Genomic DNA, 26905 nt, shown 5'->3' on the forward strand with positions numbered 1-26905 from the left:
ACCCTTGGGTTCCTTTTTTTCAAGAATTCTTCGTAGACCTCTGTTCTTCCCCTCAATCAGCTGAAAGCAACCTCTGCAGATGTTAATACTTTAATTAGTACTTATGAGCAGTAGAGTTGATTTTCATTCCAATCATTTCCAACCTTTGGGAGCACATCAGATTCACTTGGGAAAATTTTTTTTCAATAAAAATGCCAATATCAAGCCCCAGTCCTATTGAGTGAGAATCTCTATGCTGGGGCTCTGTTCTGTTTGTTTTTAAAATCCCATAGATGATTATGATGCTCACTTAAGGCTGAGGACATGAGATCTAACCTAGTTTATAGTTAATACTGTGCTGCTTACCTCGTCCCTGGACTCTCAGCTTCCCTGAGGTTGTTTTCATTTTGATTATACCCTCTACAGTGCGATGCAGGAGACCCTGTTCAGTTCCTGGGTTGGAAAGATCTGCTGGAGAAGGGGTAGACTACCCACTCCAGTATTCTTGGGCTTCCCTGGTGGCTCAACCAGTGAAGAATCCACCTGCAATGTGGGAAACCTGGGTTCAATCCCTGGTGTGGGAAGATCCCCTGGAGAAGGGAAAGGCTACCTACTCCAGTATTCTCGCCTGCAAAGAGTCAGATGTGACTGAGTGACTTTCACTTTTTATAGATCCTTAATCATACGAGATTTTGAGTGTTTTATGGTTTGAAGGAATTCAAAATCTCAGGGTTCTAGCAGAAAAGCTTTCTCACGAGTATTTATTTAGTTTTCAAACTGAACTGCATATAGAGTCGGCACTCAGTAAATTTTGCAGAAAGAGTTGGCTGGCTGGGTGGTGCCTAGGAAGGAGAGGTGAGGCAACAGTCTAGTTAAATAAGATGCACTATTTATGGTTCCAGGATTTGTTTTGAGATATTTCATGTCTGGCTGTGAAAGAGCTTCCTTCATTTAACCTCAATTCATGTTCAGGACATTCAATAGTGGGACTGTTTACCCTCAATTTTAGATGAGGAAAAGGACTTCTCTGGTGGCTCAGATGGTAAAGCATCTCCCTACAATGTGGGAGACCCAGGTTTCATCCCTGGGTCAGGAAGATTCCCTGGAGAAGGAAATGGCAACCCACTCTAGTATTCTTGCCTGGAAAATCCCATGGATGGAGGAGCCTGATAGGCTACAGTCCACGGGGTCACAAAGAGTCAGACACGACTGAGCGACTTCACTTTCACTTAGATGAGGAAACTGAGTCTCAGGGAAGGAAAGTAACTTGACTCTCAAGGCCACACACCTGTAAGTTACACAGTCAAGATTTAAACCCAGTTTCTGTGACTTTACAATGCAGATTTCTTAAATACTATTTAAGCAGCACTTTTCAAAGAGAGTAGAGCTTTAGAGCAATTTGGGCACATATTTGGGTTTGCCACTTCCCTTGTCCCTTCTAACGCCTTCCTTCTTTTTGCTCTGTCTTCCTCTCTGTAGTCTGTTTACCTGATCTCCTAGCATACCGGGTGCAGTAATGGAAGGATTTTAGTGAAAGGAAGGGGCTGCACCCTGATGAGATTATTTCAGAAAGTTCACTCTGGCGGTATTTATGCAAATTGTGTAGGACTGGAGCCATCCTAACATGTCCCAGACGTATTGAAGCTATTGAAGTAGTTAGGGGCACACAGAATGCTTTAGTAATAGAGGCAGAAAGAAAGGAGAGGCTGTCAATTGTTAAGCAAGTGAAGTTGAAGAGACTTAGTGATGGGTTAGATGGGAGACATGAAGGGCTGGAGAGATTCAGAATCTATGGAGTGTTGCTGTGTTGTCTGGAGAGATTGCTGTGAATTCATTCTCAAGAGAAGTAGTAGATTTGGGGTAAGGAGAAGTGAGTTTGTTCGCAAATGAGTTTGATGGACCTGTGAAACATAAAGTATGGAATTGTCTTGTAGGTGCTTATATATTACAGTCTAGAGATAGGTCAGCCCTATTTAGGGATACAGATCTGAGACATCAGCATATTGGTCACAGTTGAAACCGTGGAAGTGAATACTGTTGTTTAGAGAAAGAGTTGAAAGGGGACCCAGAGAGCACTGAGGAAGTGATTTCTGTGACTTTAATAAAGCATACTGAAGGCCTTTTTGACCTTGAAAAAATTTTTGGCTCTCTGAACCGATGTCCTTGCTGATAAAGGTTAGTGTAGGGGATGTCTAAAGCCCCATTTGCAGCTGACATTCTGTGGTACTAATCCTTTACATTAGTACTGCTTTGGGACAATATGACATTTATTAATTGCTCAGTTTTGTAACCTTGCAAGTTATCAGTAAATCCATGCAATCACATTGGTCCCTCATCTGTCTGATTTGCAGAATGACTGTCCTGTACATGTCAAGTCCTCTATCATTCTTTTTTTAAATTATTTTAGTTTTGGCTGTGATGGGTCTTTGTTGTTGCCTGAGGAGTTTCTCTAGTTTGATCAGCAGGGGCTACTTTCCTGGTGCGATGTGTGGTGGCTCATTGTGGTGGCTTCTCTTATTGTGGAGCATAGGCTCTAGGGCACCTGGTTTCAACAGTGGTGGCACTTGGGTTTAGTAGTCGTGGCACATGGACTTAGTTGCCCCGTGTGGAATCTTTCCGGACCAGGGACTGAACTTGTGTCCCCTGCATTGGCAGGTGTATTCTTAACCACTGGATCACCAGGGAAGCCCCTCCATCATTCCTTGAAAATAGCCCGGAGCACCATGATCATGGCAGGTTTGAGGAATCCACCTGTGTTTCATGAGTTGAGCCTCTGAAGCCAGACCCCTGGGCTTAAATTCCTCTACCCCTTAACTGGTTATGTCATCTCAAGCACCTTTTTTTTTTACCTCTGTTTCTCTTTCCCCTCATCTATAAACTGAGGATAATAATCCTAGAAATGGTGTAGAGATTAAATGAGTTGATATCTCCATGGTACTTAGAAGTGTACTTGGCACATATGCCCTCAGTAAATGTAAGCTCTAAGTGGATGATGATAATGATAATGACAATATTGTCTGGTAAAAAGTGTCATAACCATAAAAGCTGAAAAAATCTCCTCTCTTAACTTTCAGTTTTCAAATGGAGAGTGAAAAAGAAACATCTGTACCACTTCCTAATAATTGGGACTTTCAGATGATTGAACTCCATCGGTGGTAAAAATTAATTTCCTACCAACAAATTGAGCTGCAGGTAAAAAAAGGCATGCAGATGCTGAATTATGGTTGCATTTAGTTTATAAATTAGTATGAGATAGGAGAAAATAGAGCACCTCTCCCGCTATTTAATACTTTGTTTTTTGTTGCATTTACTAGTCATATTAGCTTGAAGCTGGATAAAAGCAAAAGGGCAAATTAGGACCTTCCCCCTTTCTCAGTAACAGCACTCACTGTCATCAAGCGTCTTAGAGGTTAGGGAACTCTTGCCCGTGCACCTGTCATCTTCTAAAGCTAAAAATTTCTCCCTAAAGCATGTAGTTTATAAATCTTTAGATTTGAGGCAGCAGCTTCAAGCTTCTGCAGATCATTTGACCTGGTCCTCAAAATATACCTACAAGGTATCAGCTACCTGGAGGGAAAGATGCATCTCGAGGAATGGTGACCCTTGAACCTTCTTGAGTCTTTTTCTGATCTCTTCCCCTTTTCCTCTAATAATTTTGAGAGGGACTGGATTCATGGTGTTTATCAGGCTCAGCCAAATGTGTGTCTGTGCATTTTATTATATGCCAGGAAGGACAGTAGCATGACAGCAGGAATTCAAAATGGGGTTTACAATGAATAAATGAGAATAAGCCTCTGGGATTAGTCCCGACTGAAAAGTTCAGCACGATCAGGGAAGGTTGCTACTGCTGTTGGGATGGGCAAATGGTTTGCTGCAGGGAATAGGAGTCACCGATCCAGCTACATTTTTAGTTCCTGATGGCCTCTCCACCCCCATGGGGTTCATCTCTCCTCAGACAGACTCAGAGTGAAATTCTTAGAAATGTGTTTTTTCTTATTTTGCCGCCTTAGAAGTTGTCTACTTGATTGCAGATGAACTTCTCAGTGCATACCGTTTAGACCACAGAAACTGTCTCTCTCTAAAAATTGCTACAGTCTTAGAGAAGAAGATGAGGAGAGAATTTTCTTCCACAGAATCAAATTAAAAAACAAGAAAACAAAGGAAGCTTTTTCATGAAGGTAGTGGAAGGGTTTAGTTCAGTTCAGTCACACAGTCATGTCCAACTTTTCGCTACCTCATGGACTGCAGCATGCCAGGCTTCCCTGTCCATCACCAACTCCCAGAGCTTGCTCAGACTCATGTCCACCAAGTCGGTGATGCCATCCATCCATCTTATTGTCTGTCATCCTCTTCTTCTCCTGCCATCAATCTTTCCCAGCAACAGGGTCTTTTCCAAGGAGTCAGTTCTTCACATCAGGTGGCCAAAGTATTGGAGTTTCAGCTTCAGGATCAGGCCTTGCAATGAATGTTCTGGACTGATTTCCTTAAGGATTGACTGGTTGGATCTCCTTGCAGTCCAAGGAACTCTCAAGAGTCTTCTCCAGCACCACAGTTCAAAAGTATCAGTTCTTTGGTGCTCAGCTTTCTTTATGTGCCAACTCTCCCACCCATACATGACTATTGGAAAAACCATAGCTTTGCTAGATGGACCTTTGTCACAAAGCAATGTCTCTGCTTTTTAATATGCTGTCTAGGTTGGTCATGGCTTTTCTTCAGGGAGCAAGCATCTTTAAATTTCATGGCTGCAGTCACCATCCACAGTGATTTTGGAGCCCAAAAAATAAAGTCTGTCACTGTTTCTATTGTTTCCCCATCTATTTGCCATGAAATGATGGGACCAGATGCCATGATCTTCGTTTTCTGGATGTTGAGTTTTAAACCAGCTTTTTGACTCTCCTCTTTAATTTTCATCAATAGGCTCTTTAGTTCCTCTTCACTTTCTACCATAAGGATTGTGTTATCTGCATATCTGAGGTTATTGATATTTCTCCTAGCAATCTTGATTCCAGCTTGTGCTTCATCCAGCCTAGCATTTTGCATGAGGTACTCTGCATATAAGTTAAATAAGCAGGGTGACAATATACAACCTTGACATACTCCTTTCCCAATTTGGAACCAGTTTCAGCATCAGAAAAGGCATTTAGAAAAGGCAGAGGAACCAAAGATAAAATTGCCGACATCCGTTGAATCATAGATGTTTTTCCAGAACTCTCTGGATTTTTCTATTTCTGCTTTATTGACTACACTAAAGCCTTTGACTGTGTGGATCATAGAAAACTGTGGAAAATTCTTAAAGAGATAAGAATACCAGACCACCTTACATGCCTCCTGAGAAATCTGTATGCAGTTCAAGAAGCAATGGTTAGAACTGGACATGGAACAGTGGACTGGTTCCAAATCAGGAGAGGAGTGGAAGGGTAGGCAGACTCATTTTGCAGTCATAGCATGGAGTATTTTCATTGAGAGAAGCCTGTGTGTATGGAGTCTTTACTGCTTACAAGGCCTATTATGGACATCATTTGATGTTTACAACAAAGACATTGTGTCTCTACTTTATAAATGAGTAAAGCAAGCCCAGAGAAGCTGACAAACTTGTCTAAGGTCACTGTGCTGGAAGTACAATTGTCTGACTCCAGGTATGGAACTTTTTTTTTTTTTTTGCTATAGTCCTACTGGCACTAATATGTTAAACACTTTTAGAAGTTTCCCAGGTACCCAACTGGAAGGCCCAGGTATATAAATGCAACTATATTTGCAACTTTTGCATGTTTTAAAATTAACTTTATACATCATCCATAAAGCCATCAGTTCTTTTTCCCCTGCTTGCCGATTGGGTTAATCCTTTAGGAGAAAGATAGCAAACAGGCAGAGAGAAACATGTAACATGTAAACAGTAAAGAAGAACAATCAAAACCCTGGTTTATGGCTTAAAAGAAGGCATTAAAAAAAATGGGTGCTGCCTAAAATGTATAAAAGTGGTGAACAACAACAAAGAATGATACCGACTCATTGTTCTGTTCTGTTTGAAGGACTTAGAGAGTGGGGACTGGATGGCTATTTTTAATATCTTCCCTGATATTCTCTCTTGGAAAAAAAAAAAACAAACTACAATTCACATTTATTTGTCTGAACTTTGCTGAGGCCCTAGGCCATAAGGTTCTTCTGCTGGACCTTTGAAGTCCCCATTTTGCCTTTTTACTTCCTCCATTTAAAGACTGTGGCTTCATGCAAGTGACATGATAGCCTTTTAGCTGTTATCAAAGACGAAAGGTGAGGGGGTCAAAAGCCCTTTAGTAAACTTGTGCTTTGATTTTTTAATCCTTGCTGCTGCTTTTAAGTTTTAAGGATTAGATTCAGTGCCCTCGAGGTATATGCTATGAAGGGTCTCTGTACTTACTGGCTCTCAGAAACTGTCCAGTAAACGACTGATCACAGTTCCTGAGATCATCTATTTTTCTTTCATTATGATAACAAAGTAAGATCCTTGCAGCCAGAATCTCATCCTCAAGCACATTTTTCATTCCTTCCATATGTAATAACAGCCCCTGCTGAGTTTCTTTGATGTTACTTTTGTCTCATTTGATGAATTATGCTTCGGAGGAAATGGCAGAACCAACTGGGCAGAATACACAGGCTGCAGTTGAGAAAGTCAAAGACTATGAAATGAGCTTCATTTCCTTGACTTCATGCCGTATCAGAAATAAATAACTTTGAGGGCTCTTTGGGAACAGTGCCAAGGAGAACCAATGGTTCTGTCGGTGATCTGTAACTCACCTCAGACAAGTGTCCAGTGTTTGTGTGAGGCTGCTGGAGACTTATTGGTGTTTAGGGCCCCAGTGAAATGTAGCTTGAGCGGGGTGTGTATATGTTTCTGTCTCCTTTCTTTGTCCTGTCAAGGCCACTGATAATGTTGTGTGTCAAAGAGATTTGGAAGCTTAGCATTCCAGTTGAGACTCATGGTTAGCATTTAAACAAAGGATCTTCATTCTTATTCTGTTTTGTCTTCCTTTTAGATTCCAGTTCCCATTCTGTTTCTCTCTATATTGATACATTTTGAGGACTAACTTTATATGCAATAAAGTGTGTACATTTTAATTAATTTTAAAATAATTTTTTTACATATGTTTATGCCTGTGTCAGCAGCACCCAGAGCAGGATATTAGTCCCAAGGGTAGCCACTGTTTTGACTTCTACCTTTGTAGATTGCTTTTGGCTGTTCTGGAACCTCATAAAGAGGAAGTCATAAAGTATGTACTCTTTCGTGTTTGATTTTTTCATTCAACATTATACATGAACATGTTGTTGAGTAAAGAATTCACTGTATAGTGCTCTTCTGTTCATGGACATTTGGGTTGTTTCCAGTCTGGGGCTATTGTAAGTAATAATGCAAGGAACATTCTTGTACATGGCTTTTAATAGACATAAACACGAATTTTCTTTTGGCTGTATACCCCAAAGTGGAATTTCTTAATCGTAGAACATGTATATATATTTTCTTTTAGTAGGTAGTGTGATGTACTACCAAACATTTCCCCTAAGTTATTGTACCAGTAAACACTCCTGAGTTCCTATACTTTGAAAGTACACTTTTCCTCTGCAATATTTTTGTTCTAGATTAGTGATATTAGTTAATGTGGGATATGGAGACATTTTCAGTTCATCTCAGATTATACGTGTACACATGTTTTTGTATTTCACATTCATTCAGTATGGATTCAGAAATGCATATTTGCCTTGTCATATGCTTGAATATTTAATTTTAAATTGCTCCTAGGAATTAAAAGTCAGCTATGTGTTAGTTTGAAAAAAATGTTAAGCACAGTAAAGTTTATTAAGTAGGTGTTTGATTTTTATGATTTACTTTTAAGTTTGGTATTTACTTCATACCCAGAGTTAAAACCAGCAGGGTGAATTGATTCAGGGAAGAGCTAGATCCTCCATCTGGTGTTATTTTTGCAACAGGCTGAATTGCATTTTTGCCTTTTATTTAATAGCTGAATTGCTGTTTTCTCCATTTATTCTTTATTCCTTTGAGAGGAAGGAGTAACACTGCTTAGAATTCTCAGCCCTGAGCATTTTGATTCTGTCAAGTGTATATCAGCAGATGGTTAAAAAAGAATGGAAACTTAGAACTTAAATGTCTTAGTTCACATCTTGAATTCATTCAGGTAACCTACCTGCATGGGCTGGAGGGCACTGTAACTAATGATAGTCTTGATATGAGAAGAATTATCAGAGTAAAGAGCACACAGAATCAGACTAGAAAGGCCTATTAGGCTGGATTTTCAAAAACTAGAGTTCTCTTCCCTTTTGGACAGAGCTATATTAGTCCGTGTATTCATTCATCATTCACTTATACAATGATTCAACACTTGCTTATTGAGTGCTATATGCCAGGCCTTGTTCTGGATACTAGGTTTATAGCAGGGAGCCCCCATGGAGTTTGCATTCTTGAGGACAAAGAGGCAAGAAAACATTGAATACATATTGTCATGTGGTGCCCTGGAGGATAAATGAAAACAGTGAGGGGATGGGAGTGTAGGCTTGGTGGTGGACTCTGCTGTTGCTTTTTACAAGGAAAGGTCAAGGAAAACCTCTTAGTCAATGAAATTTGTACAGAGAGCTGAAGGGATGGAACAGTGTAGATGTCCACTGGAAGGAAGAGTAAGCTGAGTGGAGGGGGAACATGCCTGGTGGGCCAAAGGACAGTAAGGAGGCCTCTGCAGTTGGAGGTAAAGCAGTGAGTGGGGAGAGCAGTTGGAGGTGGGTAGGCAGAGGGATGGCAGGGACCCAGACAGAGCACTATAGGTCATTGTAATGACTATGACCTTGAAGGTTGGGTGGACAAGTGACAAGGGTAGAAACAGGGAAATGGGTGAAGATCTCTAATAGGTATGTTCAGGTAAGAACCAAATAGCATAGATGTTTGATTTTGTGGTTATCACTATCTCTGATCTTTATTAGTGAAGATAATTATTGTTTATCCAGACATGCATGAACAATGTTGCACATTTGAGTCATGCTAGAATTAATTTAGTAATATGCAAATTAGCAACATGCTATGGATTGTGGTTAATACTTTTTTCCTACTCATCTAATATTGATTTTCTTCTGGAAGCTCTTCCTCTCTCACCTGTTCTTATTTAATACTGTTGTACCATTTGTTCAGCTGTACATGCTCGAACTGAAGTTGTCTGTGATTCCTCTTTCTTCGTCCCCTGTACATCCAGACAGTCAGGATCTGGGTTGTTACCTTCCAGTCTCCACATCCATCTCATTTTCCTGCCATTCCCAACTTTGGTTTAGATTCTACTTTCATCAAATGGCAACCCACTCCAGTATTCTTGCCTGGAAAATCCCATGTATGGAGGAGCATGGGGGGCTACAGTCCATGGGGTTGCAGAGTCGGACACGACTGAGCAACTTCACTCATCTCAGAGTTAGCTATCAAATTCTCCATCTTTAATTCATGGAGAAAGCATCAAAAAGAATATGGGTTTTGAAGTGACATCTTGATTCAGATTCATTCAGATCTTTATTCTTCCATGTAGCTATAGGGCCTTTTGCAATTTTTGAACCTCAATTGTCCCTTTTATAAGATGAGCATAACAGTATCTGCTTTATAGGATTATAAGGAAAATTAAATGATAAATGTTTAAAGTAACTGGCAGCCCTGGGCACATGGAACATGTTGGTTCTTTCCACCTTCCATTCTTCCATTTCTCTTTCTCTATGATCCATAGGGCCACCTGGAAGGCCCTAAAGTGAAGCTCTCATTGTGTTGTTCCTCTTGTTAAAAACCTTCAACCGTTCCCTATTGCCCCACACATTGAATACAAGCACTTTTTCCTGGCATTCAGAGCTCCAATACTGATTTCAACTTTAATTTCCATCTTTTCCCCATTACCTATTCTTCTCCATGTACTTCATGTATTAGCCAAGTTCACTATATTATACCCATGCTGCCAAATCTATATAAAATATTGTCTATTAAAATCCTACCTGTCCTTCAAATTCTCTCTCAAATGCCATTGCACTTGCAAAGGTGTAGACAATCTGGAAATGGTTTCTCCCTGTCTGAAGTGTTACTGCACATGGAGGAGGCAGCATTGTGCCCGTGCTCTGGAGCCAGAAGGATGAGGTCCCACTGCTTCCTGTCATCCTGGGCACATTACTTAATCCTTGCATCTCAGTTTCCCCTGAAAAATGGAATAATGATACTTCCTTTACAGTTACTGTGAGGATTAAATGAGGTTCTACATGTGATGCACTTTAAATAGTGTCAGGCACTTGGAACGCTTAAATCAGTTCCTAGAATTATAAGTATGCATGCTGCTGCTGTCGCTTCAGTCGTGTCCGACTCTGTGTGACCCCATAGATGGCAGCCCACCAGGCTTCCCTGTCCCTGGGATTCTCCAGGCAAGAATACTGGAGTGGGTTGCCATTTCCTTCTCCAATAAGTATGCATAATCAACATTATTTCATTAGCTAGATGAGTAAATGAAATAGGGGGATTTCAAATTAAAAGCTGTTTGAGAGACAGTGGAAAAGGTATGGTCTAGTATTTTCACACTGGATTCTAGTACTGGTTCCCATTACTAAACAAGCTGTGTGATGTTGACTATGCCAGCCTCTCTGGATCTTACTTTCTTCAAGTGCAAAAAGGAGACCAAACAAAAATCACTAAGCTCTCTTTCAGTTCAAATTAGGCACATGGATATCTGACACCTCCAAATCAAATCAACCAAAAGAGAACTCAGTTTCTACTCGAAAAGAACTCTTTCCCTGCCTCTGTAAATGATGCTGCCATTTACCCAGTTTAAGTAAAACATCTCTGAGTTGCCTTTGGATTATTTATTTCTTTCACCATGTAAATCTAATCCATCTACACATCCTGTTGGTTCTACTTACAAAATGTATCCTGAATCCATCTACTTCTCCCCCATCACCATTGATAGAACCCTAGTCCAATAATCTCTTGTCTGCCCTGTTGCCATGGTTCCTAATCCATCTTTCTATCTGCACTCTTAGTCTCTTTCAGCCTGTTTTGCAAAAGTGATATAAAACATAAACCAGATAATATCATTCTCCTGCTCAAAACTCGCAGTGAGTTTTCATCATACTTAGACTGAGATCGAAACTCTCTTACTCCTCGTATCACTCTCTCCCTTATGCTTCAGCTGCATGGCCCTTTTGTTTTGCCAGTTCACCACACTTATGTTTGCCTTGGTCCTTTGCATCTGCTATTCTCTGTGGCTGGAATATTCATTCCCCAGATGTCAGCAGGACTTGCTTCTTGTCATTTTGATCCCAGCTCTGTCTAATTGCACCCTCCCTTCTCCCAGTAGTGCCCCCATCACACCGCTCTATTTTATTTTTTTCCTGAGGCTTACCACTATCTAAAAAATAGCTCATGTATTTCTCTCTCCTCCCTACCCTGCCCCAAGTAGAATGTTTTCATAGGGCCTGATTCCTACCACAGTGCCTGGCACACAGTTAGCACACAGAAGAAAAAAAGAATCTGACTGAATACACTAAAGAATAAGCATAAACTGATTTTTAATGAGATGTGAAAGTTTATATTAATTACATGAGCCATGTATTGTGTTTTTAAAGTTCGAGGTCCTGTTTGTTTTTCCTTCATTTAATCCCTCATAGTGAATGAACACGATTGAGCACGTATGCTTGTGTTAGATATATGATTGTAAATAAGACAATAGTAATACAATTACAGGTTGGTTTTTTCCTTCTTGACCTGAATAGTTCCCAGATTTACCACTCTTTCCAACTCCTTTCCTACAGTACCACTTTACTTGAAATTCCCATCATTCTGGTCGAGAGGATTGCCTCCTCTCTGTCTCTTTCTGTCTGTTCTAATCTCCCAGTAACGTATTCTCCGGAATGCAGCCGGAGACCTTTTCAGTCGCTATTATACCTTTGCTGAAAAACCTTCTGAGTTTTATTGTTCTCAGGATAAAGGTCCACCACCTCACATTCCGCTAGCTCACTGTCCACTCCAGGCCATACTCACTCCCTCCCTTCCTGGTTCCCGCCTGCCACAGGGCTGGCAGTCCTCGCTTCCCGGGGAGTTACACACCGCATCCTTTTGGCCTGCTTTTCAGGATCTCCAGAGATTGGCCCTTCCTCAGAGTAGGCCTGTCGGGTTAAGACCAACTCCTCTCCTCATCATATAACCCAAAGTCGCAAAGTGCTTCTTTTTCAGAGCTGTAACTTTATAAACATATACTCCTGAATATGGTAACCTTATTAACATGTGTTAAAGGAAGTTTGCGCTCAAACCTATTTGCGGAAGAAACATATTGACTGCCTTACCAACCACTCCTCGCCCCTCCCCCTAGGGCTGCGGCGCAGCTATTACGCTTTCAGCCGGCGCCAGGAAGAGACATTGCAGAGCGCTTGCGCGGAGGGGCACGCATGCGCAGAGGGACGAGCCCGCTGACAGATTCTCGGTGGCGGTGGCGGCGGCGGCGGCCGCGGCCCTGGACTGCGGGGAATGGGAATCCTAGGTCTGTGACTGAGCACCGCCCCCTCCTCCGTGCCCGCGACATGGCCCAGGAGAAGATGGAGCTAGACCTGGAGCTCCCTCCGGGCTCAGGTGGGAACCCGGCGGAGGGCAGCAGCAGTGGCGGCGGCGGGGGCCTCAGGAGATCTAACAGCGCCCCCCTGATCCACGGCCTCAGTGACACTTCTCCGGTGTTCCAGGCCGAGGCGCCGAGCGCCAGGCGAAACAGCACAACGTTCCCGAACCGCCACGGCCTGCTTCTGCCGGCCTCCCCAGTCCGCATGCACAGCAGCCGCTTGCACCAGATCAAACAGGAGGAGGGCATGGACTTGATCAATCGAGAGACTGTCCACGAGCGCGAGGTGCAGAACGCAATGCAGATAAGCCACTCCTGGGAGGAAAGTTTCAGCCTGAGCGACAACGACGTGGAGAAATCTGCCTCCCCGAAACGCATCGATTTCATTCCGGTGTCGCCAGCACCGTCGCCTACCCGGGGAATTGGAAAGCAGTGTTTTTCACCATCCTTGCAAAGTTTTGTGAGTAGCAATGGATTGCCTCCAAGTCCTATTCCCAGCCCAACGACCCGATTTACTACCCGGAGAAGCCAGAGTCCCATTAATTGCATTAGACCAAGTGTTCTTGGACCATTGAAAAGAAAATGTGAAATGGAAACTGAATATCAGCCAAAGAGATTTTTCCAAGGCATCACCAACATGCTTTCTTCTGACGTTGCGCAGCTGTCAGATCCGGGTGTGTGTGTATCTTCCGATACCCTTGATGGAAACAGCAGCAGCGCCGGATCTTCTTGTAACTCACCAGCGAAAGTCAGCACTACCACCGACTCTCCTGTGTCGCCTGCCCAAGCGGCCTCTCCGTTTATTCCAGTAGATGAACTTTCATCTAAGTGATTCACCCCCCCCCCTTCCTGAGACTCGGTTTTGTTTTTGCAATGGAGAGAAAAATCAAGTTGGAACAAGCACTGAACTTTGTCGATTAATTTGAGGCTATTTCCTATTTGACCCTTTTCCTTTTTTGGAATTTCCTGAAATATTGTTATTCTAGAGAACTTTTATGCCAGATTCCTGCGGATGCCCTTGAATTCAGTGTAGTAATATTTTCAGACGTTTTCCCAATAAGTGTGTTGAAGCATACATCTTTACGCTGCTAATATGTCTAAATACATATGTTATCCCTTGATTTTTTAAAAAACTGAGAGCTCTATTTATTTATGGGATTATTAAGTTCTGATGCAAATATAAATGTTGAATTAATCAGCATAGTAAACTGATGTTTTAAAATTCCATACTTCATGCCCACGCTAATTTTTAACGTTATTGTCAGTGATTGCTAACTTCTGTTTGATGAAGAACAATAATTTACCTTTGTACAGCTATTTTTAAAGTGTTAGTTTTATCCATCCAGTGGTTGTCAGTTTTACCCAGGAGTTCTTGATTATTTAATTTTCTGGGTATAGAAGTGGGAAGGGGGCGAGAAGCTGATAAAAGAGCAAAATATGAAAGTTTGCAACAGATCTTTTAAATATACAAACATAAACATTTAAACGTTTTCTAATGAATTTTAATAGTAATTTAATATGTCATACAAATATAACTACTATACCGAATTTCTTCTTCTTTTTTTACTAGGTAGTGCATTCCTGTGGGTATATTCCTGAAGTTAAATGGGACAGTGCCTTGCAGTCTTAACCCACTGTGCATAGGCTGAGGCCAAGTTCTTTGTACCACTGCAGACTTTATCAATTGTAGAAAATGTGTGGGAAGCCCTGTTGAACTTGAGCAGAGCACCTAGGCAGATGAAACTCTCTCAGTCATTGATATGCTTTAATAAGATATTCAGTCGTGCCTCAGTGAAAATTCTTGCCAACAAGGAGCTCAAGAAACTTTTGGCTGCTTTTCCGCTTTGTCCATCTGTCACCTTCTTGGTTTTCCCTGGCTCAAGAAGGAAGCAGCTGTTTCCTTGCCAACAGGTCCTTCCTCTCCACCTCCCAAGAAACTAGGGCATCATCAGTTAGACAAAGGTACAGTGTGACTCAAATTTCTCACAGTAAGCAACAACAGGACTGTGGAATTGTTTCAGGAACCTCTGTGGTTAAAGCTACAGCTGGAGTTGACTGCCTGGGGGATGTCAGTTAATTAACGGGCAATGACTTGCCAGAGAAAATCAGGGGAGAGTCACCTAGGTAAATCATTATTTAATTTAGGTTTTAGTAAAGGTAGAATTATGAAATGTTCTTTTCTTTGCCTTTTACAATTAAGACAAAGTATGAAAATATTTAATGACAGATTTTTTTTATATGATACATTCTTATTTCCTGTATCTTCCTTACTAGATAACTAGGTAGATAGAAAGAATGGCAAACAAAAGGGAAAGGGGAAAAAAATAAGAGAGACCAAGAAACCAAGGGAAAAAGTTCTGGCTCACTTTAAGTTATTGCCTACAGAGACGTTACATTATATGGAATTTTTACAACTATGAGAATAAATGGAACCGGTCAACTCAAGAATTCAGTGAATTACAGCGAGGGTAAGATTGTGTCCACAGGCTTAAAGTTCTCTATTCTGGGTAACAGTGTTAATATGCTCCAGTTCTGACCTTGTCGCTCAAATTCACATGTATATATCCAACTTCCTGTTGGGCGCTTTGACCTACTCCCAAAGGTTCTTTAACCTCAGCATCTCCAGAGCAAAATTTAGTATCTTTTCTTTTAACCTGTTCTTGGATAATCTGAAATTATGTCATCCTATCTAATTTCCTAAACTCAAAACCGTGGGCAGCATCTTTGACTTTCCCTGTTCCTGTGGTGCCACATCCAGCTCAATCACCATGTCCTGTCTGCTTGCGAACTGAGTCTCATATCTCCTTTTCTCTATCTCTGTTGCCCCTGAAATTAGCTTAAGTCCCGGCCTAAGTGATTTCCCAGCTTATTTTCTTACCTCCCTTTTGATCCAGGCTTCGTACTGCCTCTAAAGTGAACTTTCTAAAATACTTGATTTTGTCATCTTCCTGCTTAAAAACTTTATATGCTTCACCATTTTGTACATTTTAGTGAATGCTTTCTTCAGCTTGACGTAGAAGGTCCTTCATAAACTGCCTATACACTAACACAATATAGGCATCCTCTGTTCATCCTGTCCCAGTTACATGTCCTTCCTTCTTTGTAAACCCTAGACCAGTTCATAATCTTTAAATAGGCCTTGTACTTTCATGTGTTTGTACCTTTGATTAAATTGTTTCTTTCCCTAAAATGGCATTCCTGTCCTTTTCACCCAGGAAAATGCTGTTTCTTTTTATTGCATTTGAATTTAACTATGAAATAATGTATACCTTCTACTTATAAAAATATTTAAACAATACAGGTATCTATATAGTAAAAAGTGAAAATCTGTCTGTATCTACTATGTAAAATTCATCTTCTTTTCCTATAGGTAATTTCTGTTAATAATTCAGCTTATATTGTACAAGATATTACTCTGCATTCTGTGTATATAGGTATATAAATTTCAGAAAACCAGCATCTCACTGACATCTCTTCTTTCCCTCATATCTAATCATTCACCAAATCTTATTGATCTTGTCTTCTAGAATCTGTCTTCTTTTCATCTCAGCTGCCACCCAGATCCAGCCTACCATCATGTCCTGCTTAGGCCTCCTGATTCCCACTTGTCCCTTCACACTCTCTTGTTTGGCTACCTGTTCATCTTCCATAGATCAACCAGAGTAGTCCTTTTACAGTTGCAGATCAGATCCTTACATCTCTCAGCTTAAAGCTTTTCATCTGCTTCCTGTTCTTGTGGTATACCAAAAGGTATTCATTCTAGCTCAGGAGGCCCTGTGCAATCTGGCCCTTTCCTCTCCCTCCCCTTGTTTGCATTCCACCCTTACTGGCTTGCTTCTCATTCAGTACATCTTGTTCTCTCCTGTCTTACCACTTTTTACCAGATCTTCTTCCCTGAAGGTATAGAGAAACTTGTATTTCTGTAAGTTTGTTTTTCTATATTGGTGGTAAGTTTTAAATCCAATAAGCCTCTAAGTTTTTATAGGTAATTTACATTATTGTTCATAACTTCAGTCATTACTCTGTAGAATGTAAGAGGCTAGCTGATATAAGAATTATCCTTCAAAAAACATTTTTAAGGTATTAGTATTGCTAATCTATAAACTTGGTGCTAGAAGCCCCAAAGCACATATCAACACTGAGTTAAAGTGCAGTTCATCATATGTAACAAAACTCTGTTCTGTATTTTCCTTTGTTATTATGTTTGTTAAAAACAGCAGTGTAAGTGGAAAAAATAATTAGTAGTCACCAAATCTGACTGCAGAATGTCAGAACCTCATACTTAAAAGATTGATTGTAATCAAGAATAATCAGTATGGGGTTGCCTTCCAGTGGTTCTCATTTATCTGTTCAGCCGGCTACATACCTACAAGAGACCTCTCAGATATTTGGCATATAATGGGGAAAGGGTCAAGGCTTATGAGGGAAACAGGACTGAGGATTGTTTTCTTATTGGCATGTTTTTAGGTCAGTAGAAAAAGTCTGAAGGTCCAAGAGAGAAGTGTGATACTGGGGGTGGCGGTTGGGGGGGAGGGAACAGTTGCCAAAGCAACAAACCAAAGATGGTGATGTAACTGACATTTCCTGAGTAGCATCAGAAAATAGAAGAACGAGTTGGTCTTGGAAAGCACTTTTTTTTTTTCCCTTTTGCAATAGGAAGGAGAGTGAAAAGGCTAGACAACAAAAGCAGTAAATGTTGATTCATGTTGCAGGAGTTTAGGGGTATGGAGGAAGGCATATGAAAGTTGAAAGAATTTCTGATTGCTTCTATTTTCCAATTTTTAAAGAGTGTAGGATATTTTAGGGTAGGGCAGGAGGACCTCTGGAAGCTTGAGTGAGGTGGAGGTTTAATGCTGCCTCTGTGAGAACCTGTAAAGGAGTGACAAGGGTGAGTAGGAGTTTTGTTAGGCCACGTTAGATGGCAGGTGCAAAAAGAAGTAGATTGGATTAACGTAGGTTTGGAAGTTGGTTACGCAGGTACTTGGTAAAGCCCAGTGTGTGAAGCAATTAAGAGTTCTGCTGAAAGTGGAATTGAGTGATTGGCCAAGATCTTGAAGATGTTACAAGAAGTCAGCTGTGGGTCATGGACTAGGCTGTTTTTTCAAGATCTTACATTCCATTTGACCATGACAAAGTATATGGAGAGTCTGATCTCACTGCAGAACTCAGTTTATCAGTTTTGCCCATGTTTTTTCATGTTCATTTTATTCAGAGAATCAATCCTAAATCAGCAAGCCTTGAATTCCATTTAGATGATTAAAAAAAAAACACACAAAAAAACTTTTTTTGAGTCAGATTACTCACTGTAGCCAAGACAGTTCTTTATGCCTTCCCTACCTTGCCATCCAACTAAAGAAGTTTTCTTAAAAGTTAGTATGACCTTTATATTCAAATGTCTATTATAGAGTACTTAACTGCATGTCAGGCTCTGTTCTAGCTGCTAAACATATGTATTATTTAATCTTCATCACTGTCCTCTGAGTAAATGAGTGCCATTATTATTCTCGTTTTATTAGTGAGGAAATGGAGTCACAGAGAGATGAGGTAACCTGCTCAGGATTCGAAGGAGGAGGCAGGCAACATACTGTAATGGTTAAAAATAGGCTGTGGAGCCGGGTGGCTGAGGTAAGGATTAAGTGGGTCTCTGTATGTCAAGTTCTTACAGCAATGCTGGCAATTTCTGTAGAAGTATCAACTATCATTACTATCTTTGTGGGGATGGTTGTTGTCATTATATTATTGTTGTCATCTAGTGTGGACTTGCTGAGGAATCTTTTTATCATCCTTGACTGGTGAAAGTCCTCCTTTCACACTCAGTAAGAACGTATCCTTTACCCCTTTAGGCAGCCTGTCCTTTTATAAGATGAGTGTTTTCAGCATCAGTCTTCTTACAGTGAGCAGACATTTCCCTCTGTTAAGTTCCACCATTTAATTCATGTCCAATTCTCTGGAAAATGCAGAACAAATCTTATCTCTTATTTGTATGGTAACCTTCCCTTCACAAATCAGAAACACTGATCCCTCAGTAATTACCTCTTCTTCTGGATTTGGGGACTCCTGAGGAGTTTTTTCACTGTGCTTTCTTCATAAAGTAGAGGTATCCTTGCTTGGCAGGTAGGATTTTCACGAGACAGTGATCCCTTTAAGACTGTTTGCTTTCCCTCATAGAAAAACAGGATATGGTCTAATAACTTGAATCGTTGCCAGTAGTAATAATAATTGGCACTAATGTTTATTGAGTATTCAGTATGGGCCTAGACACTGTTTTCTGTGCTTCTATCCTCATGGCAACCCTATGAGGTAAATGCAATGGTTATTCCCATTTATCATGAGAAAGCCAAATACATTTTCTCAAGTCTCTATTACTTTCTTATTTTCTTCTCCTTTTGAATTTAAGTCTTTTTGTCATTTCCTATGAACAAACTTTTGGTTTTGTTTTTGAGATGAAGCCTATTTTCCAGCTTGCTAGTGTTACCACTTCTGTTTTGAATCAAATGATATGTTTACTTAAAATGGTGGCTCTAGACATTATTATCATATTAGAGGAAGCATCAGGAGGATTGTTTTCTTTACTAAGAGGTTAAGAAAAAGTAGAATAAAAAAAGTAGAATAGAAGGAAATCATAGTTTACATATTTTAAAACTGATTTGCTATTTGAAATAAATCCCAAACTACAAATTTTAGATTGTTTTAAAAAAACATGTATAAATAAAAAATACGTATATATGTTATATATGCTTTGTTATACTTGAGTTATACAATATCCTTGGTTGTCCTTAGATTATACTCCTAGGGAAACAAGCAAGAACCACTTGATCCCTCCTCCTTCAGATAAACTCTATATGGTAAAAATGTATCATTTTTAGAGGAAAAGCAACAGGATTTAAATGAGTGATAGTTGCTCAGTCATGTCTGACTCCACAGCCCCGCAGACTGGAGTCTGCCAGGCTCCTCGGTCCATGGAATTCTCCAGACAAGAATACTGGAGTGGGTTGCCATTTCAGTATTTAAACAGCAGGATTTAAAGAGTGATCCAAAAACCTTTTATTACCTACATAACAAATTCGCCTTCTTTCCCTGTAAGAAGCTGTCCCCAGAGGTTAGAGATTTAAATTTAGAACAATCAAACAATCCCTGAGAAACTTTTTTTTTAACCTTTACTTCATAAAAAAATCACTTCACTGTTCAGCCAAAGGACCCAAAAAAGGAAAACTTGGAGTGCATTTAGTTGGTGGTCAGACTTCAAATTTCAGTGTCACATCACTGCATTAGGTACTTGGAAACGAACCATTGAAAGCCACAGTTTATTCTAAAGGTTGCTGTCATTTTGGGAAGTTCAATAAATATTTTCAGATCACCTGAAAAGTGACTTTTGGTTCTACCTGTAAGAGAAAAGAATCTGAAGAAGCATAGGTAGATAGAGATAATTGAGTCACTGTACTGTACACCTGAAACTAACACAGCATTGTAAATCAACTACACTTAAATTTAAAAATAAGGAAATTAGCTTTAGGGAGGGTAAGTGATTTACCCAAACTCACAGAAATAGTAAGTGGATGCAGATAAAATTTGTACATATGTAGCTTGTTAGTGAAAATAGTTTTATAACAAGTTAGAGAACATCAAATACTCCAATCTTGTGCATGTACAACTAAACGTACACTCACATTTGCACATATACACACCTGACCTACTTTATGAGTCTTGTTCTATATGCTTGGAGCCATATTTACCTTTATTTCCATTTTAGATTTCTTCCCCTTAGTTTTCAGATATGTAAGTTAGATTTTGTAAATTATACACACATATACATATATAGGTACTGTTGGCAAGAGTGTTTGGTGCCTTGATTTTGCATCAACTTTCCAAATTCCAGTTGCTGCCCTTAAAGAGAAATAGGTATTTTGTTCTCATACATAGGGTTTCTTTGTGCCTGATTTCTATTTCTCTTGTTTGAACTTTTGGAATAAGTACTTGGGTAGATGTGAAAATCACTCATTAACAAATTCTCAGACAGCATGACTGAGGCTAGAGAGCAGAGAACATATCGCTTTTATTTACCTGTGAAAGTTCAGTTTTGTATCAATGCCAGGGGTAGTTCTGGTTCTTTTCCAATTGCCTACAACGGTCTTCCAAATCAAACTGACATCTAAGGCTTGGCTAGCAAGGCAGGTTGTGAAAGAAGACAATTGAAAAAGATCTTTTGTGCCCTTGCAAAGTAAAATGATTGGTTGAGGCAACCATTCCTGTGATTCAGACAATCCCTTCCCCTTACTTTCAGGACAAAGAATGATTTTACTGTTGCAGTGCCAGGAGGATGACTGGAACTTCAGTGACGAGTAGCTCTTGAGTGTTGCTGTCTTTTGGACAGAAGAATGAGAGCTGTTGAGAAGGGGATGGGAGTGAGGAGATGATGAGTGGATTGGACATACCTTTTGGCACCTGAGCCCTCGGACTACATTGTGAACTCCCTGTGGGCTAGAGAGTGACATTGATGGTGGTTTTCTTCATGAATGTTTGTTTCTCCTTTGTTCCACTTCATTTGGGATTTGGGGTTGAATCAGTGTGTTTAAAAATTTTTTCAAGCATCTTTCCCTTTAAGGTCTCATCTTTTATGTCTTCTAAAAAATGGTGAATAATAATACAGTGATACTGATAATTATCTTTTGTTATTATCAAAGATTACTTTGAGTCAAGAATAAAAGTTCTTGGAACTCTTTACCACTTTATACTAGGTTTAAAACTCAGTTAAAATAGTCTTTCTCAGGGCCCCATTTTACCACACTACTTGCTACCTGAATTTCTAAAATGCACGCCTGAAATCAACTTTAATGGCTACCCCTTTACTTCAGGATTAAGTCCAGTTACACAGTATGATAATTTGCATGTCTCCACAGACCCCCTGAACCCTCTAGCTACACTGCACTGCCTGGGGTTCCCCCAGCTTCCTGCTCCCATGCACTAGCTGCACTTTGACAAGCTGTGTCCTTACTTAGAACTGCACCTTCTTCCTCTGCACTCCCTACCAACCTTCTTTCCTTAACTTAGACCGAGGGGATACAGCTTCTGAGAAGCCTTTCCCGATGCTTCTGCCTCTCCAGCCCTGGTCAGTTAGATAGCTTTCCTCTGTGATCTTGTTATACTCGGGCCTTGCTTCTATAAAGGCACTTAACAGGCTGACATGTATCTTTAACCTGCATAAAAGCAAAGCCTCTGCCTTTTACTTCTGCCCCTAATGCCTGTGCATAGAACGTTATAGTTACTCAAATTTTATATTGAGTAGATGATTAACGGATGGATAAGTGGGTGCAAAAATGGCACAGATTGTTTTAAAGAGAAAGGAATGTAGTAAGATTCTTAGTGGAACAAGCTCAGTCACATGGTTGGGTTCTTTATAGTTTGCTAGGAGACTAGAACAGAGAAGGCGATGGCACCCCACTCCAGTACTCTTGCCTGGAGAATCCCATGGATGGAGGAGCTTGGTAGGCTGTAGTCCCATGTGGTCGCAAAGAGTCAGACACGACTGAGCGACTTCACTTTCACTTTTCATTTTCATGCATTGGAGAAGGAAAAGGCAACCCACTCCAGTATTCTTGCCTGGAGAATCCCAGGGATGGGAGCCTGGTGGGCTGCCGTCTATGGGGTTGCACAGAGTCGGACACGACTGAAGCGGCTTAGCAGCAGGAGACTAGAAATTCATTCATTAAGTAATTTTGATTTGAGCACCTACCTCACATTGGCTAGTCCCTTAGGATACATCAGTGTACAAAACAAAGATTCCCATCCACATTTTGCTTATATTCTAACAGGGTGGAGGGAGAGCAACTAAACGTAATAAATCAAGTAAATTATTATACATAATATATATAGTGAGGAACAAGGACGTCAGGGTGGCAGAAGCAGAGTTATTGAAGGGAAAGATAGTTGGAGGGGCTTAGAGAGGTGGGCAGGGGTGGGGACTGTTGCAGGTACAGGTGGCATAAGGTCTTGTGTGCCATTAAAGGACACTGACTTTGTATATGAAAGATGGAGAGTTTTTGCAGGGGGTTGAGCATAGAAATGGCATGACCTATCTTAGGTTTTAAAAGAAACACTCTTGCTGTCTTGACAGTAGACTATGAGCAGCAGGGGCGAAAGCCCGTAAAGACAGGGGGTAGGGACTACTCCCATTATGGGGACCAATTAAGAGGCTTTCCAACATCTAGTAAAAGATCATTGTGGCTTAAATGAGGGTGGTAACATTGGAGATGAGGAGAAGTAGTTAAACTCTAGATTATATTTTGAAGGTAGACCCAATAGATTTTGCTCTACGTTCAAAGAAGATAGAGCTGACAGATTTAAGGTGGCTGTGAGATACCTGATGGAGGAGAGAGAAACCAGAAGGATGGAGTTGCCGTCAACCGAGATGTGGAAATCTATGTGTGAGGTAGGATTTTTTGTTCTGGCGGTTTGGTTTGTTTGCTGCCGCTGTTTGGCGGGGGGTGGGCAAGGGAGGTATGGGGACAAGAGGTATTAGGAGCTCAGTCTGGTTATATTGAGTAAAAGAACCTTATTAGACATTCAAGTGGAGGTGTCAAGTAAGCAGTTAGATATCCGAGTCTAGAGTTCAGAAAAGAGGACTGGGCTGGAAATACACAGCTGGGAGCCTTGTGCCTGTGATGATATTTAGAGTGGAGAATACATGAGATCACTACAGGTCACATGAATGTGTGCAAAGAATAGAAGAACAGGAACTAACCTGGGAATACTCTGTAACACTGAGAGGTCAGGAAAAACAGACTGAGAAGAAACAACCAGGGAGGTAAGAAAACTGCAAGTGTGGTGTCCTGGAAACCATGTGAAGAAAACGTATGAAAGAGGATGGAGTGACCAAATGTTATCAGTTGCAGCTGATCTGATAAGTGAGGGAGGACCAAGTGTTGAGCCCTGGATTTAGTAATGTGTAAGTTACAGGTCACCTTGGTGAGAGTCATTTCATTGGAATGATGGAGTAAAAGCCTGATTAGAGGAGGTTTAAGAGAGAATAGGATGAGCAGAATTGGAGACAGCCAGATGGCTGAAGAAAGAGATTGAGTTCTTCTAGCTCCTTGAGGATAAAGAAGAACTAAAGTGAAAAGGTCACTCCCTTCCCCTTCTTATGGGTAAAATGTTTTAAGCATTTCAAATATCTCTTTACATATGTATGATTATAATTTGAGAAAAAAGCAAAGTCTAGTAAAATTGTTTTCGGTCCTTTTTTTTTTTCTTTCTGGGAGTATTATGAGGAGAAAGATCTATAAGTAAATGCTTTTACTCCAAACATGAGTAGACTGTTCAAGCAAAAGGTTTACAGATTCACTTCCTTCATGAATTCATCTGGTTCATTTTATTCCCTTGTCATCTATTTCTCTTAATGGCTTTTTTTCCACTTATAAATTGAAATTTAGCTCTACACCGTGACACAATTATTTCTGTCTGCAAGTTTGGCCCAGTTTCTTAACCCAGAGACGTTTTCCTCTTCAGTGAGTACTGTGAATTTTTTTTTAAAGTAGTTCATTATCCTCTTAGGTTTTATTTAGGGATAGATTTTTTTTTTCCTTATTCCTTTTCGAAATTGTTGCTGATCAGTGAGAGAGGAGAGTGCCAGTTATGATAAGGAAGGAAGAATGCTTTCCTCACTTTGAATTGCTATGATTTCATTCTGATTGTAAAATATTGTCACATTCATTCTTGTGGGTTGGGGAGTCTGTCCCAGTCTTTGATACAAGAGGACTCAAGGACATCCAAGCCATATTTGTACTCAGGAGGGTAGAATGCTTTCTCCTGGAATTCCCTCTCTCTCCTGATACTGCGTTTCTGCCTTTCAAGACTCCAATCAAGTCCCCTTTACTCCATGGAAACTTCTCTGCTTCTCCTGGCTCTGGGTAGTATTGGTTTCCTCTTAATTGCTATACTTACTGCTTGTAGCCCTTACTTTGTTGGTTGGTTTGGGGTTTTTTGTTGTTTTGAGAGAGTAGGAATGGGAGGTGGGCAGTGGAGGGGGTTAAAAGCACTGCATCTGCAGACTAGTAGAACTGCTTTCCCAACCTAGCCCACCTCCCTGCTTTGTACAAATTAGTTAATCTTTATGTACCTCAGCCTTTTTACCTGTTAAGTGGGAGTAGTTGCTACCTCAAAAAAGAGTTGTTAGAATTAGAGGAGAGAAAGCGTTAAATTTATTTAGCAGAAAACTTATTTGAATAAATGCAAACCTGAAGAATATATATATCATATGTAATAACCCCCTATCTTTATGGCAGATTTCCTGAAAGAAAGAGACAAAGGCTTATATATCTTTCCTAACAACCAGTTCTTCTCTATAGAAAGAACTCAGTTCTTAATAGTGATGATAGATGGAGCTTAGGAAATGTGGTGTGTTTGCATCTGGAAATTTGTGATATACATGTCATAATGTATTTCATTGTTGCACATTAGTGTTTTAGGCTTTAGGAACTCTTCCAGACTAAAACCCTTCCAGTGCACAGGCTAGAGATGATGGTGCAACTTTGATGGTGTGTGAAGTCAATATGCTCTTCTTTCAGTTTTCCTAACACTCATGAAAATTGCTGGGTTTTTTCCTCTCATTCACATTTTCACAGACTAGAATTCAGAAATCTGCTTTAATTTTAAAACAATCAAATTCTGTATAATTGGGAGAAGAGTTTAGATGACATCTTCTTTTAAGCAACCTGTCATAAGCTGCATATTTTAATAATGTGAAAAAAGATTAAAAAGAAAGAACCAGATAGGCTAAAATAAGCAAATACTTTCTGATGATAAAAGCAATACAGATTCATTTCAAAATTAAAAGAATTCTGGTAAGCAAAAACAAGTATACTTCACTGAGATGCTGCTGTTAACCTTCTCATGAATGTTGTTCCAGGCTTTTTCTTTGGTTAAATATGCATGTGTAATTTTTACTCAAAAATGGCATCTACTGTATTGGTAGCTCCACAGACTGCTTTTTTCCATATAACATGCAGTGAATGTCTTAAGTATACTTTTGCATCATTTTGCTCTCTGTAGCTATACCATGTAATAGGTAACCAACTGATTTTGGCTCCCTAGGATGTTTCTAATTTTTTTTTTTCACTTGCAATGTTCTGATGTACACATGAACAACTTCTACAATTTAAAGACCACAGAACTTTCTTGGACTTGTCAACATGAAATAGTTGGTATGTTAATTTCAATTCAATTTTGTCCAATTCTAAAGCATTCTTTTCCAAGTCAGTTTTGAGTGATTTATTTGATGTTCATGTTTGGAGATCCCATGTGTGACTAGGAAAAAAAAAAAAGAGTATAGTTCTCTGAAAATAATCTATATTTCAGTTTTTTTTAAAAATGAATATGAGATAGGCTTTTCTTTAATCCAGGATAGAATGCTTTGATAATGGCATTTAGGAATATGTGGCTCTGAGGTTTTTATTGCTATCCTATACCTGACTTACCTGTAATTCAGTTAGTGAGGTCGGCAGGAGGTCAGTTATTACTGTTCCATCATTTTAGTGGGAGAAAGGCTGAACCTTGTGGAGGTGAAGAGGGTGCAGAGATTGTGTGGGTGGGTAGTGATGGAGGAGGAGGCCAGGATTAGACAGATATCTGCCTCACAGACTTTAGGTCCCCACTGTTTTCATCTTTCACAGCTATGGCAACTTGAGATCTCACATTTTCTAAGTTAGTCATTGTCAAGATATCAAATATTGCCTCCAGCTGCCCATTGAAATGTATCAGAAATCTTGACATTAAAATTGGTATTTTTCTGTTTTATGCATCTAGAAATGACATGAAAATCCTTTGTGATATATGTTTGTCAGTATTAAGGTTATAAAATATGACTACCAAACTTATAGATTTTAGCAGAAAGGATAATAAAGATGACTTACTCATTTTTGCAGTAAATGTTCAGTGAATACCTACTGTGTTCCAGGCTCTGTGCTGGGGTTGGGGATTCAAAGGGGTGGACAAGTCTTTAAGCTGCTCTCGGTGGGGATACAAACATTAAAAATTAAAAAAGGACAGGACTTTGTAGTGCTTTGCTGTGATATATAATAGACATATTTTCATATTTGCTGCTATAAGACTATAGAGGAAAGAATACACAGGTGTTTACAAAAGAAGCAACTTTTAAACTTTTTATTTTGTATTGGAGTACAGCCTATTAACAAACAATGTTGTGATAGTTTCAGGTGAACAGTGAAGGGACTCAGCCATCCAAACACGTGTATCCATTCTCCCCTAAACTCCTCCCACCTCATCCAGGCTGCCATATAACATTGAGCAGAGTTCCATGTGCTATACAATAGGTC

At 40.0% G+C, this 26905-nt stretch overlaps 2 protein-coding genes across 3 annotated transcripts in view; both read left to right on the plus strand.

The window, feature by feature from the left end:
* PIP5K1B (phosphatidylinositol-4-phosphate 5-kinase type 1 beta) overlaps positions 1-26905 on the plus strand; it is a 359464-nt gene that overhangs the window by 77433 nt on the left and 255126 nt on the right. The gene's annotated exons all lie outside the window — the stretch shown is intronic.
* FAM122A (family with sequence similarity 122A) lies at positions 12386-14121 on the plus strand. The gene has a single exon (XM_018052048.1). The coding sequence runs from the start codon at positions 12415-12417 to the stop codon at positions 13408-13410; it is 996 nt and encodes a 331-aa protein (XP_017907537.1). The 5' UTR covers positions 12386-12414; the 3' UTR covers positions 13411-14121.

The sequence above is a fragment of the Capra hircus genome, chromosome 8 (assembly GCF_001704415.2).
Source record: "Capra hircus breed San Clemente chromosome 8, ASM170441v1, whole genome shotgun sequence".
In the NCBI taxonomy this organism is placed as follows: domain Eukaryota; kingdom Metazoa; phylum Chordata; class Mammalia; order Artiodactyla; family Bovidae; genus Capra; species Capra hircus.

Excerpts from the sequence above, each read along its gene's own strand:
- FAM122A (XM_018052048.1), top strand. The coding sequence starts at position 12,415 with ATGCGCAGAGGGACGAGCCCGCTGACAGATTCTCGGTGGCGGTGGCGG.